Source organism: Jaculus jaculus, chromosome 15, assembly GCF_020740685.1.
Source record: "Jaculus jaculus isolate mJacJac1 chromosome 15, mJacJac1.mat.Y.cur, whole genome shotgun sequence".
Lineage (NCBI taxonomy): Eukaryota > Metazoa > Chordata > Mammalia > Rodentia > Dipodidae > Jaculus > Jaculus jaculus.
Window position 1 is genome coordinate 35,115,297 of NC_059116.1, and position 17,222 is coordinate 35,132,518.

Below are 17,222 nucleotides of genomic sequence, written 5' to 3' on the forward strand. Positions count from 1 at the left end.
AATCTCTGTAACCGCTCAGCCATCTCTTCAGCGACCCCCCCCCCAAAAAAAAGCATTTCTTTACCTCAAGATGGTTTCATGTTAAGTGCAGAGAGAAAAATGCCGTATAACACCTGGTTTCTGTATTTTAGATAATGGCTCATGTTGGGCTGGAGCTGTTGGGAGAGAGCTGGGTTCATCAACACTACATAAAATTGGTGGCACACACCTGTCATCCCAGCATGCCAGCACCAGGGAGAGAGGCAGGAGGAGCAGAAGTTCATCCTCAAGTGCACAGGACGCTAACTGATTTTCGTGCCTGTCTTACCTCTCCCAGTTCTAGTAAGAGTCAGAGGTGCAGCGTTCCAGCCGCAGGAGGACAGGCACGTGTCCGTCTTGTTTGCGGCTCAGACCCAGCACAGGCAGCCGTCTTAAATGTTTACTAAATGACAGGGTGCCCAGAGATGTTGAAATCTTGGCTCCTCCAGAATTTTCAGATTACTCCAGCAGCTCCTGTTGGTCTCCATCTTGCCCCAGCTCTGAATCCAGTACACAGTTCCCTCTCAGAGCTTCTGAAGTAGAAGTGCCAAGCTGGCCAGGGTAGGCACACCTAAGGCTGAGGGAAGACGATGGCCTGGGCTGCAAAATGAGTTCAAGGACAGCCTGGACTACCTGGCAAGACTAGGTGGGTGGGTGGCCGGGGCGGGAAGAATTAAAAGGCTCTGTAAATGCCAAGGTTTGCTCTCCCAAAGATCCGGAGAGGGATGCCGAACCTTTCTGTCTCTAGTGTCTGTCCATGGTTCTCTGACTCCATCTATCTCTTGTGTCTGTCAGTGGTTCTGTGCTAGGGCAGGTGCTGGATCTGGAGCTTGTGTGGTCATAACAACTAGGGCAGCTTATGGCCTGGAGTAGGTGGACACTAGGGGTGCCGCTCAGCACCCTGCAGGACCCATGACACCCGCCCTGAAGAGGGAAGTGTATGAGACCCTCATTGCACTCGGTGACTTGTGGAAGCCGCCCTAAGCCCCCATTAGATGCTGGGTGGGGTTTGAGCTGTCTTAGCTTTTCTTTTTTTCCTTTGTTGGTGTTTTGAGGTAAGGTCTTGCTTTTTTCCAAGCTGACCTAGAATTCATGTTGTAGTCCTAGGGTAGCCTTGAACTTACAGTGATCCTACCGAGGCCTGGGACTAAAGGTGTGTGTCACCACACCCAGCTTTGTCTTAGCTTTTCTAGAGCAGGGAGTCCTGGTTTTTGTTTTGCAGCTACTAATGGAGCCTAAGGCCTCCATGTGCCAGGCAAATACTTCTTGCTGAGCCATATCCCCAACCCCAATATACTGATTTTTTTTTTTTAAGTAGGGTCTCACTCTAGCCCAGGCTGAACTGATATTCACTATGTAGTCTCAGACTGGTCTTGAACTCATGATGATCCTCCTACCTCTGCCTCCTGAGTGTTGGGATTAAAGGCGTGTGTCACTGGGCCCATTTTATTTATTTGTTTGTTTGTTTGTTTGTTTTTTCTTTTCACAATTTTTATTAACATTTTCCATGATTATAAAAGATATCCCATGGTAATTCCCCCCCCCCCACTTTCCCCTTTGAAATTCCATTCTCTATCATATTACCTCCCCATCTCAATCATTGTAGTTACATATATAAAATACCAACCTATTAAGTACCCTCCTCCCTTTCTTTCTCTTCCCTTTATATCTCCTTTTTAACTTACTGGCTTCTGCTACTAAGTATTTTCCTTCTCACACAGAAGCCCACTCATCTGTAGCTAGGATCCACATATGAGGGAGAACATGTGGAGCTTGACTTTCTGACCAGGCCCATTTTTTAAAAAATATATTTTACTTATTTATTTGAGAGAGAAAGAGGCGGTGGGGGGCAGGGAGAATGGGCATGACAGGGCCTTCAGCCACTGCAAATGAACTCCAGATGCATGTGCCCCTTGTGCATCTGGTATGTGGGTCCTGGAGAATCTGGCTGTGATCCTTTGGCTTTGGAGGTAAACGCCTTAACCACTAAGCCATCTCTCCAGCCACCCTTCCATTTTTTTTTTTTTTTTTTTTTAATGAGAGAGACAGTTGGCATGCTAGGGCCTCTAGCCACAGCAAATGAACTCCATATGTGTGCGTCAACTTGTGCAACTGGATGACATGTGTTCTGGAAAGTCAAATCTGGGTTCTTAGGCTTCGCAGGCAAGTGACTTAATCACTAAGCCATCTCTCCAGCCCCCTTTATTTTATTTATTCATTTTTTTTTTTTTTTTGTTTGAGGTAGGGTTTCTCTGACCTTGAACTCACTTTGTAGCCCAGACTGGTCTTGAACTCAGGACAGTCCTGCCTTGGTCTCAAGTGCTGGGAAGACAGGTGTGCACCATCATACCCAGCCAAGGAGTCTTAGATGAGAAATTGCCTTGGAGTCTAACAGCAGCCCATTGATAATTGTGCTGTTTTCAGGTGCCGAGAGTGCGGTCCTCATTCACCCAGTCAGTTCTCTGCAGTGAGGTGCTCTGTGTTGTACCCATTTTCAGGGGGCAAATGTGAGGTTTGAAGACTTAAAGTCATTCTTAGATTCCACAGCTGGTGAGAGGCCAGCTGTGGCTACAGCTTGAACATGGGGACTCTTAACTTACTCAGTATGAGCTAGTGTTTGGTGTTTATTTATTTATTGGTTTTTGGAGATAGGGTCTTGCTTTAGCCCAGGATGACCTGGAATTCACTGTGTAGTCTCAGGGTGGCCTCAAACTCATGGTGATCCTCCTACCTCTGCCTTCCAAGTGCTGGAATGAAAGGTGTGTGCCACCATGCCTGGCTATTTTTATTTGTTTGAAAGAGAGAGGCAGATAGAATGAGTGCACCAGGGCCTCTAGCCACTGCAGAAGAACTCCAGACGCATGTGCCACCTTGTGCATCTGGGGAATCAAATGTAGGTCCTTTGGCTTTGCTAGCAAGTGCCTTAACTACTAAGCCATCTCTCCAGCCCTGTTTTTTTCGGGAGGGGAGGAAGAGGGCTGGTTTGGTTGAGCCATTTTATATCTATATCTGTATATATCTGAGAGAGAGAAGGAGAAAGAGGCAGATAGAAAGAATGAGTGCGTAAGGGTCTCTAGCTACTACAAATGAACTCTAGAGGCATGCACCACTTTGTGCATCTGGGTCTGCCCATTTTTTATATGACACGAAACTAGAAATGAATTCTGTGTTGGACACACACTAAATGCAGCCCTCCCTCGGTGGAAATGTTTTGTACATTCCAGAACAGTGTGTGGGCTTTAGACCTACACTGAAAAAGTGCTGCTGGGGACCACAGGCTCTCTTCCAGCAATGCCACCTGTCCCCAGCTGTTCTCCTCCTGGCTTTCCCACAGGGCACTGTCCGCCCAGTGTGACTTACACACGCCACTATCTGTCAGGCCCTAGTATGGGCAGGGAGGCCCTTAATTACACTTCTGCAGCACTCATGGGTGTGGAAGGTCACACCCCATCCTGAATTACTTGTTCAAAGAGGAACTGTGCGCTCCCTTCCTCCCTCTGGCTTGTGGGGGCTGAGCAGTGCTATGTTGGTCATGGGATCCTGAGGTAGGGTCTTGCTCTAGCTTAGGTTGACCTGGAATTCACTATGTAGTCTCAGGGTGGTCTCAAACTCATGGTAGTCCTACCTCTGCCTCCCAAGTGCAGGGATTAAAGGCATGCACCACCACGCCTAGCAGGATCCTCGTTTTTGTAAGGGTCTGGATGGTGCTGCTGGCCAGGTCCTGTGTTCTCTCTAGGGTAGTGTTTCCACAACAGCAGGGTGACTGGTGGCACTGTTCAGTGGTGAGGGTTGACATAGACTCACCAGTGTGGATCTGGGGGTGTGTAGAACCCACAGTGAGGTCTAGGGGCATAGTCAGCAGTAGGGTGAGAGCGTAGAATCCACAGTGAGGGTTAGGGGCATGGCCAGTGGTAGAGTGATTGTGTAGCTTGTACTAGGCCCCACGTTCATCCTCAACACTACAAAAAAAAGAAACTTCACAAATACCAGCAGCAGATGCCAGGCATGGTGGCACATGTCTTTAATCCCAGCACTTGGGGGACAGAGGTAGGCAGATCGCCATGAGTTCAAGGCTGCCCTGAGACTACATAGTAAATTCCTGGTCATCCTGGCCGACAGTGAGACCCTCCCTCAAAAAAACAAAACAAGACAAAAAAAAAAAAAATGCCAGGGCTGGAAAGATGGCTTAGCCATTAAGGCACTTGCCTGTGAAGGCTAAAGACTCAGGTTCGATTCCTTCTCAGATCCCACATAAGCCAGATGCACAAGGTGGCATATGCATCTGTAGTTTGTTTGCAGTAGCTGGAGGCCCTGGCACGCCTATTATCTCCTCTCCCTTCTCCCTCCCTCCCTCCCTCCCTCCCTGCCTCTTTATCCCTCTGTCTCTCTCTCTCTCAAATAATATTAAAAAAAAAACCAGCAGGAGCATTAGGGTATCCAGGGTGCAAGTTCTGTGGGTATATGTTCTGTGCATCCAGAGAGTGAGCAGTGGCCCTGGCCTTCACCCCCTGCATGCCAATGGCTTCTTTAGCCCAGCAAGGTCCCTGAAGGAGCTGTCTATGCTTCACACAGGATCCCTTGGCCTCATCTTATGCCTGTTACCTGGTGAGGTGTGACAGCACTGATTCTACCTTCTCTCTGCAGCCTGCACGGGGGACATGCTGGACGCAGTGTCCCCATGCTCTGCGGTGAACCACCTGCGTTGGGACTTGAGCGCTCTGCAGATTGAGGCACTCACCAAGGAGCTCATTGAGCAGACCAAGCGTGTGTATGACCAGGTGGGCGCCCAGGAGTTTGAGGACGTGTCCTACGAGAGCACACTCAAGGCTCTGGCTGACGTGGAGGTGACCTACACAGGTGAGCCAGCCAGGAGTCCTGTTTGCCAGGGAGGCTGTGTGATGGGCAGGAACATTAAGGTCACGGAGGCAGCTGAGTGCCTAGGGCTGATCCCTGCCTGCTCTTGGCCCTGGTCATGGAGAACTTCTCTCCCTCCATTGCGTCATCTGAGAGCCTGGAGTAGGAGGGAGGAAGGGAGCCACCTCTGGCAACAGCCCTGAAACCTGAGTCCCTTCTCAGCTTTTCCCTGTCTCAGAAGGTGTTGGCTTTCTGTGTGAACTGCTAAACACCACCCTGGTCTTAGTTCCCTTTCTCTTTGTTTTGTGTTTTGGGACAGAATTTCACTATGTACCCCAGCCTAGCCTCCTTAGCCCCAGCCTTTCAAGCACCTGCTATTTGGTTTTTTGTTTCTTTTCAAAGGAGGAATATTCCTTTTTTTTTCATATATTTTATTTATTTATTTATTTGACAGAGAAAGAGGGAGAGAATGGGCACGCCAGGGCCTCCAGCCACTGCAAATGAACTCCAGATGTGTGCGCCCCCTTGTGCATCTGGCTAACGTGGGTTCTGGGGAATCGAACTTAGGTCCTTTGGCTTTGCAGGCAAACACCTTAACCACTAAGCCATCCCTACAGCCCAAGCGCCTGCTGTTTTGCTTTCAAATTTTATTTCACTGTTTTTTGTGTGTGCATGGTTACGTGTATGTGCAGACGTGGTCAGCATGGCAAGTACACATGGGGGGGGTCATAGGTGGGGTGGTCCTCACTGTCCACCTCAGTTGAGGCAGGGTTTCTTGCTCTGAATTGTCCTCCACTGTCCTTGTGTGCTCGCCCTGATGCCCAGTCAGTGTGCTGGGTCACAGAAGCCCATCCTGGCTTCAGCTTTTTCCATAGGGCCTGGTGATTGAATTCTGGTCCTCCAGCTTGAACAGCAAGTCTCCCTAGCCCTACTGTTTTCTTTCTTTCTTTTTTGTTTTTAAGACTTTATTTTTATTTACTTGTATTAGCGACAGAGAAGAGAGAGATTGAGAATGGTCATGCCAGGGCCTCTAGCCACTGCAAACAAACTCCAGACATGTGCACCACCTTGTGCATCTGGCTTACATGGGACCTGGAGAATTGAACTGGGGTCCTTAGGCTTCACAGGCATGGGCCTTAACCTGTAAGCTATCTCTCCCCAGCCTTACTATTTTCTTTTGAGACATACTTTCTGTGTGCAGCCCAAGTTAGTCTCAGTCTTCTGCCTCAACTCCTAGGGAGCCCCCCACCCCCCCGCCTCCCCAGTCCCTCATGCCTTGCTCTCTGTCACTTGGTTCATTTTCTGCTGGTCTAACAACATGCCCAACTCAGGCTTTGGTAGAAAGCTTTTTTTTTTTGTCGTCTCTGGGCCCTGGAGGCTGGAAGATCAGAGTAGCCATGGACTGTGGCCTCATGGAGAGGGACAGGAGTGCTTGCTCAGAGGCAGCCTACTGACCTGGTATCCCTGGGGTTGGTATCCCTCAGAATGACCTCACCACTGCCATGGCTCTTTGGTGTAGCCTCATGTCACACCATGAGCCTCTTCCAACCATAGTGTCCCCTCATGTCCTCCTCCTACCACCCTGCTTCTGCACTGGACTGTGTAACCTTGTCCCAGAATAACTGTTGTCACCCAGTATGTCCTACTCTTCTCTGTAGCACCTGGCTGGCTGAGGTACCCGGTCAGGTTAGTGACACTGTGTCTCTGAGCTCTTCATGTAGGTTTATAGCAGGGAGCTCCAAACAAGGGACCCCCTGTCTGGAGTCTAGCAGAGACCCTTCCTGCTGTGTTCCCAAGGCATGGCTGTGGTGGCCAGACTCCCAAGGTGCTTGCTGCTGAGATGGCCCAGTCCCTTGCAGACAACTCATCTGCCCTGTCTTCAGATGGAGGGTTGAAGGACTGTGTCCCAGCTCCAGGCCTCAGTATCGCCCACACATCAAGCAGGAGCTCTTTTGCTCCCTGTCTCATAGGAGTTGCACAGGGACAAGGTGGTGCCAGTTGTCATTTCATGTTCCCACCTTCTACTCCTGCTGCTGTTCCCCCCTGCTCTGCATGGTAGCTGGAGGTGACACCACTTGTGTCCTAAGAGGTTGAGGTAGGATTGCCTTGGGCCACATACGAAGATTCAGGAAAGCTAGAGCAATGAAGATACCACAGTGAGGACTTGGAGATGGCTCAGCGGCTAAAGTGTGTGCTTGTAAAGCCTGTTGGCTTGGGTTCCGTCCCCTACTACCCATGTAAATCTAGATGCACTAAGTGGTACATGCATCTAGAGTTTGTTTGCAGTGGTTTGTAAGAGGCCCTAGCATGCCGTCTCTCTCTTTCTCCCTCCCTCTTTTTCTCTCCTCACAAAAAAATACAAATTTATTTTAATTAATTAATTTATTTAGGTTTTTTGAGGTAGGGCTTCACTCTAGTTCAAGACTGACCTGGAATTCACTATGTAGTCTCAGAGTGGCCTCGAACTCATGGTGATCCTCCTACCCCTGTCTCCTGAGTGGAGTGCTGGGATTAAAGGTGTGCGCCACCATGCCCAGCTAATGCCTGGCTTTTTTTCTCTCAATTTTTATTAACATTTTCCATGATTATAAAAAATATCTCATGGTAATACCCCTCCCACTTTCCCCTTTGAAATTCCATTCTCTATCATATACCCTCCCCATCTCAATCAGTCTCTTTTTATTTTTTTTAAATCACAATATGCCTTTATTCAAAAAATTGTATACCAGCTTCATAATTAGCATAATCAAAACAGTGTTTGTTAGAGTTATACATGATTTCAATATGAAATGATGTGGGCTGGAGAGATGGCTTAGCGGTTAAGCACTTGCCTGTGAAGCCTAAGGACCCCGGTCCAAGGCTCGATTCCCCAGGACCCATGTTAGCCAGATGCACAAGGGGGCACACGCCTCTGGAGTTCGTTTGCAGTGGCTGGAAGCCCGGGTGCCCCTATTCTCTCTCTTTGCTTCTTTCTCTCTGTCTGTCACTCTCAAATAAATACATAAAAATAAACAAACAAAATGAAATGATGTTTTTCATAATCTGTGCTCATGAGTTTTGACAAACTCCTGGTTACGATGTATAGTTTTTAAAAAAAAAGACTATACTGGATTTCGTTTTCTGCAGTTTTTGCATCTATGGTCCCAAGTAAGATCAAACTGTTGTCTTTTCTTTCACTGGTCAGTGTCATACAGGCCCGTGATGTTTGATGTCTGCAGCACCTTTAGAACTGGTCAGATCACTCTGAAGGGTGCTGAAGCCCATTGGGTTTTCTCTGCACTTCTTTTAGGTTAAATTTATGGTTTATACTGTTGAAAGTTGGATATCCTCTTCTGAAAGTAAATCGGAAACTTTGGAAAAATAAGTATTCAGTATTTGTGTTTGTTACTTTTCTTGTTGATGTGATAAATACGCAAAAGAAGCAGTTTAAAGGTGGAAGGAGTTATTGAGTTTTATTTACTGATCTTGTATTGTATGACATTTCTAAACTTTGACAGCTCTAGTGCTTTCTTGTTGGTTCTTTGAGATTACTCCTGCTTTTTTATTTTTTATTATTTATTTATTTTTTCCTTTGGTTTTTTTGAGGTAAGGTCTCACTCTAGCCCAGGCTGACCTGGAATTCACTAAGGAGTCTTAGGGTGGCCTCGAACTCATGGCAATCCTCCTACCTCTGCCTCCCGAGTGCTGGGATTAAAGGTGTGCGCCACCACACCTGGCTTACTCCTACTTTTTAACCCAGTCTGCGAACTTATGCGTTTTGGTTGGGACATTGAGGCCATTGATATTAAGAGATAATATTGAAAGGTGTGTATTCATTTTTGCCATTTTTTTGTAGTTCTTCTGGTTTTACCTTTGCTCTCTTGTGTTAACTAGTATTTGAGTTGTTGTTTTTTTTTCCTGGTTCCTTATGTGTGTGCTTTTCTTTTTCTTCAGCATGGAGGATTCTTTCACGTATTTTCTGTAGAACTGGTTTTGTCTTCAAATACTCCTTTAACTTGCTTTTGTTGTGGAATGTCCTTATTTCTCTGTCTATTTGAATGGATAGTTTTGCAGGATAAAGTAACCTTGGTTGACAGTTGTTATCTTTCAGGACTTGGAATACATCACTCCACGTCCTTCTGGCTTTTAAAGTTTGTGTTGAGTAATCTGCTGCAATCCTGATAGGCTTGCCTTTGTAGGTAACTTGATTTTTCTCTGACTGCTTTCAATATTTTTTCTTTGGTTTGTGTGTTTGGTTAGTTTGATTATAATATGGCGAGGATAGGTTCTTTCCAGGTTTTGTCTGGCTGGTGTTCTAAAGGATTCCTGTATCTGCATTGGCACCTCTTTCCCAATTTGGGGGAAGTTTTCTTCTGTGATTTTGTTGAAGATGCCTACTATGCCTTTGGAGTGAAATCCTTCTCCTTCTACTATGCCCTGAATTCTTTTTTTTTTTTTTTTTAATTTTTATTAAAATTTTCCATGATTATAAAAAAAAAATCCCATGGTAATTCTCTCCCCGCCCCATGCCCTGAATTCTTATGTTTGATCTTTTCATAGTGTCCCAAATATCTTGAAATTCCCACTCATACTTTTCTATTAGTTTTTCTTTCTCTTTGTTGGACTGTATTAGATCTGCCACCTGGTCCTCTAACTTAGATATTCTGTCCTGTCCTTCATCTATTCTACTGGTGAGATTTTCTACAGAGTTTTTTTATTTCATTAACTGTGTTCTTCATTGCTAGTAATTCTGACTGTTTTTTCTTTATTATTTCTATTTCCTTATTTATGTGTAGTATTGACCTCTATTTCATTAAATTGGTTTCCTGTGTTTTCTTTGATTCCTTTGATTTCCTCTTCCTTTGATTTCTTCTTTGACTTCTTTGATATAATCATTCTTTTCAAATCTTTCTCAGGCATTTCCTCTAACTCAATCTCACTGGAGGTCATTTCTGATGCATTAATACTTTCTGGTGGATTTATATTATCTTGATTTTTGGTGTTTCTTGTGTTATAATGTATATATTTTTGCATCCTGGATTAGTTAATGGTTGGATTTTTTACTTAGCTGGGTATTACTAGATGTATCAGACAATCTAATGTTATATAACTTCAGGGTAGGAGCTTAAGGCATTAGGTGTGGCTCTCAAGACTCTCAGAATATCTACGAAAGTGACCCTAGGTGTTGGGTTTGCCTGCTATGAGAGTATTCAAGTAGGCTGAGTGGAACAAAATGCAGGCAGATTCTAAAATTTAGCATGTACACTTTCAAGGAAAAACAGTTCAGAGTATTTATCCAAGAGTAGGTATTATAACAACCAGATCCTCTAAATGTCCCTTAGGGTGTGTGGTGCCCTACCCACACCCTTAATCCTGACAACAAGGAGGTTAAGATTTCTGATCTGTTGAGGATTCCAAGTCAGCTTGTGACCAGGTGAGGCCCTTCTTTGGTATAATCCCAGTTACCTCTGCTCCTGCTTGGGTCCCACTGTCGGTTCAAGTTGGCATGACTGGGTCCCTGGACTGCTGCTCTGTTCGCTGGAGCCGGGCATTGGTGATGGGGGCGGGGAAGCTGCCAATGAGGCTCTAATTCTCTTGCTGTTTCACATGTTCTTCTACCTTGTGATCTGCTCCTCTGTGGTTCACTGCCTCTCTCCCTTCACATTTCTTAAGTTTGCAGAGAGTGCCAGTGTGAGTAGAAGCTCCCCTCACCTGGCTTTTCATGCGGCTCAAGCCGAGCCTGGCGGCTTTCTGGCGCCATGGTCGGCGGACGTTCCAGAGCTGCTTCTGCCGCCTGTGTGGGCTCTGGATGCTCTCCTACTTCTCCGCTGCCATTTCAATTTCTTATGCACCTCACTTTTTAATAAAAGTGTGTATTTTGCTGAGATTTTTTTTGGCTCCCCCCCCCCCCCAGGCTGCTTTGGCAGGGTACCTACACCACTATCTTCCCAAAAATATTTAAAAAAAAATAAAAAATGGAAGCCGGGCATGGTGGCTTACGCCTTTAATCCCAGCACTCGGGGGCAGAGGTAGGAGGATTGCCATAAGTTTGAGGCCAACCTGAGACTGCAGAGTTAATTCCAGGTCATCCTGAGCTAGAAGGAGACCCTACCTTGAAAAAGAAAGCAAAAGATGTGCCAGGGTTTCAGGTTCTGGGCACTGGGTTGAAAGGAGGGAATGTAGGTGAAGAAGCAAGACTGGCAGGTATGGAAACTCTGATGTGGACGTAGGCCTAGGTCAGTATATAGCAGAGGCTGGGGAGAAGATGAGGATGCTGAAGAACAGACGGACACCAGAGACCCGTCCCACTCTGGCAGAGTGGCTCAGGGCGTCGTGAAGCTGTGTCTAGAAGAGGGCCTCTTTGCTGATGTCACCGTTTAAGTGGAGGGCTGGGAGTTTCAGCTCCACAGCTGGTCCTTTTGCCTCAGAGCTAGTACTTCAGGTTCATGTTCACTTCTAACTTGAAGGAAGCCCACAACAGGGTGATTGTACTGCAGGATGTCAGTGAGTCTGTTTCCTAGCTCCTGGTTGACTGTATCTACCATGGGACTGTGAAACTTCGAGCTGATGAGCTACAGGAGATGTATGAGGTGTCAGAAATGTATCAGCTGACAACCCTCTCTGGGGGATGTTTTTGGCTTGCACAGTGCAAGTGGGAAACTACCTTCAGCCTTCAGGTGAGGTGGCAGGCAAATAGACATTGTGATCCTGAGCTCTACCCTGCTTCCAAGCACTGTGCCAAGACACACCTTGTCCAGCCACAGAGCACATGAATTTCTCCTCTTGCCCCACCAAGTAGTTACTGATACCATCTCAGATGGAGCTCTGTGTTCCCAGAACCCCACAGAGGCCATAGAAGCCTGGACCAATTTTAATAGAGAAAAAAGAAAGGCTTTTGCAGAGTCACTCAGGACTAGCTTAAAGGACATTGGGGAAAATGTGCACGTCTACCTTATTGGGAAGGAGTCATCTCGAACGTACTCTCTGTGTCCTTGCACTGTGCAAAAGATGACTTACTCCATCAGTGTAAGTGGACAGAACAGCTTGTGTCACCAGATCACTGCAGCCTGCAACCATGGCAGAGACTTATATGTGGTGGGCAGATCCAGCCCACGACACATGTGGAAGTGCAGTAATCCCACTGTTGACTGGGAGTGGTGTGCACCTTTGCCTCGGGACTGGCTCCATCATGTGCCCTGGAAAGATTCATTTATTCACTGGGTGACAAGACACTGCAGGATACCCTCCCCAACACAGTCATATTACCAGGGAGGTGACAATGTGTGGACAGAGACAACTCAGCTAGAGGTGGCTGTGTCGGGCCATTGGTGCCAACCTCGGTGGAATTACCTACTTACTAGGGGGTGAGGAGAATGATCTGGACTTCTATACCAAATCATCTTGACTTATACAGTCTTTGACACAGAGACAGACAAGTGCCACGTGAAGCCCTATGTGTTGCCTTTTGCAGGTCGCACGCACGCAGCTGTACATAAGGATCTAGTGTTCGTTGTTGCTGAAGGGGACTCCCTGGTTTGCTGCAATCCCCTGCTAGACAGTTTTACCCTGCTTTGCTTTCCAGGGGCGTGGAGCTCTGCCCCATCCCTCTGGAAGATTGCCACTGTATGGGAGCATCTCTGTCTTCTGGGACTGATGTAAGAAGGAGCATGCCAACACCTACAAGCTTGACCCTGCCACTTCAGTTGTAACTGTCGCAAAAGGCATTAAAACGCTGCTTACTAACCCACAGTTTGTGTTGGCCTGAGGTGGTGATGGGGAGATTGACTTCTTTGCCCATCCTCTTTTGCACATATCCCCAACCAAACTCAAGAAAACCCCAGCCCCAATTCAGAATAATGTGTTAGTTTGGACACATAATAAAGGCATTGAGTGTCTCAGCCCCTCTTTGGGCTTTTAGACTGCTGCTGCTCAGCTGGCCTCTGGAACTGAGAGGTGGCCAGTCTGTGCTCTCTCAGTCCCCTGTGAGTATGTGTCTCACTTCAGATTGCTTAGAGCCAGTCCCTTCAGACTTTGCCACAGCTTCCCTTTACCTGATCAATGTTAAGTTGAAGCATTCTGGTTCCAAGGCAGAAGGAAAGATGCCCATTTTCTACACCCATTTAAGTGGCTAGTTAATAATTTTCCGCAAAGAATTAAGGTGTTAGAATTTTCATTCAGGATTTGAATGGGACAGTGGACAAAGCTGAAGATAATCTTCACCAGCAGAATCAACTCTCACTGGGTGTGGTGACACACACTTTTAGTCCCAGCTCTTGGGAGGCTGAGGATCACCATGAGTTTAAGACAAACGTGGGCTATAGAGTGAGTTCTAGGATAGCCTGGGTTAAGATGAGACCCTGCCTCAAAAGACAAAAAAAAAAAAAAAGATTGAGTTCAGGATGCTCTATTGTTTTCTTATCTGTCAGGAAAACAAACTTTCATTTTATTTTTGGCTTACTTGAACAGGTAATCCAGAAAACAGAAACAATTATTTATTTATTTTTGAGGTAGGGTCTCACACTAGCTGAGGCTGACCTGGAATTCACTATGTAATCTCTCAGGGTGGCCTTGAACTCACAGTGATCCTCTTATCTTTGCCTCCCAAGTGCTGGGATTAAAGGCATGCACCACCACGCTGGCTACGAGACAATTATTTCTGACTAATAGCAGAAACAGCTTTTCAAACTCAAATGTATAAGATCTTTGGTCTTTTAAAAGCTCTAGATTAAATCAAGAGCTAGGGGGCTGGAGAGATGGCGTAGCGGTTAAATCAAGAGCTAGGAATTGTTCATATAAATAAATGTCTTATGAAGAGTTTAAAAAAAGGCCGGGTAAGGTGGCACATGTTTTTAATCCCAGCATTTAGGAGGCTGAGGTAGGAGGAGTGCTGTTAGTTCAAAAGTGAATTCCAGGTCAGCCTGGGCTAGAGCAAGACCCTACCTCAAAAAAAAAAAAAAACAGGAAGGAAGAAGGGAAGGGGGGAAAGAGAAGGGATGGGAGGGCAGGAGAGGGGCGGGGAATGGAAAGGAAGAAAGAAAGAAAGAAAGATGGGGCCAGGCTTGGTGGCACACATCTGTAATCCCAGCACTCAGGAGGCTAAGGTAGGAGGATCACTGTGAGTTCCAAGCCAGCCTGAGACTACATAGTGAATTCCAGGTAACTCTGGGCCAGAGTGAGACCCTACCTCAAAAAACAGAAAAGCAAGGCCGGAGAGATGGCTTAGTAGTTAAGCGCTTGCCTGTGAAGCCCAAGAACCCCAGTTCAAGGCTCAATTCTGCATGTAAACCAGATGCACAAGGTGGTGCATGCATCTGGAGTTCATTTGAAATGGCTGGAGACCCTGGCATGCTCATTCATATTCTCCCTCCCTCTCTCTCCAACCCTCCCTCCCTCTTTCTCTGTCACTCTCAAATAAATAAAAACAAAATTTTAAAAAAGACAGGAAGAAGAAGAAAGATGGAAGCTGGAGATATGGATTAGCAGTTGTGGGTACTTGCTTACAAAGCCTGATGGCCCAGTTTTAGTTCCCCAGTACCCACTTAAAGCTAGGTACACAAAGTGGCACATGCATCTGGAGTTGGTTTGTAGTGGCTGGAAGCCCTTGCGTGCCCATTTCTCTTTCTCTGTCTCCTTGCAAATTAATAAAATTTAAGCCAGGCATGGTAGCGTACCTTTAATCCCAGCACTCAGGAGGCAAAGATAAGGATAATCACCATGAGTTTGAGACCAGTCTGGAGCCACACAGTAAGTTCCAGGTCAGCCTGGACTAAACTGAGACCCTGCCTTGGGAGGGGGAGGGAGTGTTAAAGTCAGGTTGCATTGCTAGGGGAAAAAAAAAAAAAAAACAAACCAAGAGCAGCATGTGGGGGAAAGGAAAGGAGGGAAAAGGAGGCTTGTTTTGGCTTACAGACTCGAGGGGAATCTCTGTGATGGCAGGGAAAAATGATGAGATGAGCGGAGAGTGGACCTCACTTCCTGACTAACATCAGATGGACTATAGCAACAGAAGAGTGTGCCAAACATTGGAAAGGGGAAGCTAGTTAGAACACCCATAAGCCCACCCTAATGCCTTGCTTCCAAGAGGCTTCAATTGTCAGATTGCCACCAGATGGGAACCTAAGTATTCAGAACACATAAGTTTGTGAGGGACACCTGAATCAAACCACCACACAAAGAAAGAAAGATGGACTAGAGAGATGGTTCAGTGGTTAAAAGCACTTTCTTACAAAGCCTGATGGCCCTGGTTTGATGTCCTAGAACCCATGTAAAGCCAGGTGCACAAAGTGTTGTATGCATCAGGAGTTCCATTTGCAGTGATGGGGGACTAGACATACGCATTTCCCTCCCTCCCTTCCATCCTTCCTTCTTGTGGTTTTTCAAGGTAAGATCTCGCACTAGCCCAGGCTGACCTGGAATTCATGGTAATCCTCCTACCTTGGCCTCCTGAATGTTGAGATTAAAGGTGTGCCATTGCCCTCCTCCCTCCTTCCCTCCTTTCTTTCTCTCTTTCTTTCTTTTTTTTTCTTTCTTCCTTCTTTCTTCTTCAGGGTAGGGTCTGTAGCTCAGGGTGGCCTCGAGTTCACTGCAATTCTCCTTCCTCTGCCTCCCCAGGTGCTGGGATTAAAGGCATGCACCACCATGCCTGGCTTCTTTTTTGTTTTTTCAGGGTAGGGTCTTGTTCTAGCCCAGGCTGACCTGGAATTCACTTTGTAGATTCTCACCGTAGCCTTGAATTCATGGTGATTTTCCTACCTCTGGCTCCCCAACCCCCGAGTGCTGCCATTAAAAGTGTGTGCCACCGTGCCCTGCTTCTTTCTCTCTCTCTTGTTTCTAAGTTTTTTATTTATATTTATGAGAAAGAGGTAGATATATAGAGAGAATGGGTGCACCAGGGCCTCTAACCACTGTAAATGAACTCCAGGCACACGTGCCACCTTGTCCATGTGGTTTATGTGGGTTCTGGGGAATTGAACCTGGATCCTTAGGCTTTGCAGGCAACCACCTTAATCACTAAGCCATGTCTCCAGCCCTAAAGTTGTTGTTGTTTTATTTTGTTTTTCTGAGATAGGGTCTCACTCTAGCCCAAGCCGACCTGGAAATCACTATTTAGTCTCAAGTGGCCTTAAACTCACAACGATCCTCCTACTTCTGCCTCCCAAGTGCTGGGATTAAAGGCGTGTGTCACCATTCCCGGCAAGTTTTGTTTTTGTTTTTTAATATTTTATTTATTTATTTGAGAGAGAGAGAGAGAGGCATAGAGAGAGAGAATCGGTGCACCAGGGCCTTTAGCCACTATAAACAAACTCCAGAGCATACCCCCTCCCTTGTGCATCTATGTGGGTCCTGGGAATTGAACTGAGGTCCTTAGGCTTCACAGACATACACCTTAACTGCTAAGCCATTTCACCAGCCCAAGTTTTGTTTTGTTTTTTAAATAATTTATTTATTAGAGAGCATGGGCACACTAGGGCCTCTCACCATGGCAAACAAACTCCAGACACATGTGCTACCTTGTGTATCTGGCTTTACATAGGTACTGGGGAATCGAACTTGGGTCCTTTGGCTTTGGCAGACAAGTGCCTTAACCACTAGGCCATCCCTGCAGCCCTTTCTGTCTCTCTCAAGAAAGGGAGGGAGGGAGGGAAATTGTTCTTGGCTCTTCTCCTGTAGTCCCCTCAGCCTCCCACTACCCTGATGATGAAAGCCCTGAATGTGGCCTGTGCACCCCTGTACCTTGACCCTGTGCAGCTCCTCATGCCAGATCCTTTCCATTAGCCCTTGGTTCTGGCCCTCCTTTGAAGTCCCAAAGAACAGCACTTCCTGCCCTGAGCCTTCTATGTGAACGGAACTCCCCACCAGGCCCTGGCAAGTTTAACTGCCAGGTGGACCATCTACGCAGAAGTAACCAAACTTTAGGTGTGAGAATCGTGCCAGCTCTGTTTTAAGAACTGCACTAGTGACACACACAGTACAGTGACTGACTGAGGTCTGCCACTTGGCGGGGTTTAGTGTACTCCCTGCTGCTGGCCATCACCATCTACTTTAGGATGCTTCACTCTGTCCTTTAGACATCATCATCATCATCATCTTGTCCTAACCTAGCATCCGTAGATCCATTTCCTAGCTCAGGAGTCACCTGTTCAGAACATTTCCTAGCTTAAGGTTTCTTCACGCTGTGGCCTTTTGTATCTGGCATCTGGTTCTCACTGAGCACGGAGTCCTCAAGGGTCCCCCACACTGGCTTGTTAAAGCCTCACTCCTGTTCCTGGCTATGTGATAGTCCAGAGTTGCTGTCTGTCTGTGGATGAGCGCTGGGTTCTTGCTTTTGCTGTTGGTCATGCTCACGTTTCCATAACTACATGTGCTCCTGT

General features: G+C 46.6%; 1 protein-coding gene and 1 pseudogene across 1 annotated transcript in view; both read left to right on the forward strand.

Moving 5' to 3' along the window:
• Thop1 (thimet oligopeptidase 1) overlaps positions 1-17,222 on the forward strand; it is a 32,085-nt gene that overhangs the window by 3,177 nt on the left and 11,686 nt on the right. The window contains exon 2 of the mRNA XM_004654924.2: positions 4,663-4,875. Coding sequence (XP_004654981.2) covers positions 4,663-4,875 — 213 coding nt within the window. The remainder of the gene's footprint in view (positions 1-4,662; positions 4,876-17,222) is intronic.
• Positions 10,611-12,616, forward strand: LOC105943801 (annotated as a pseudogene).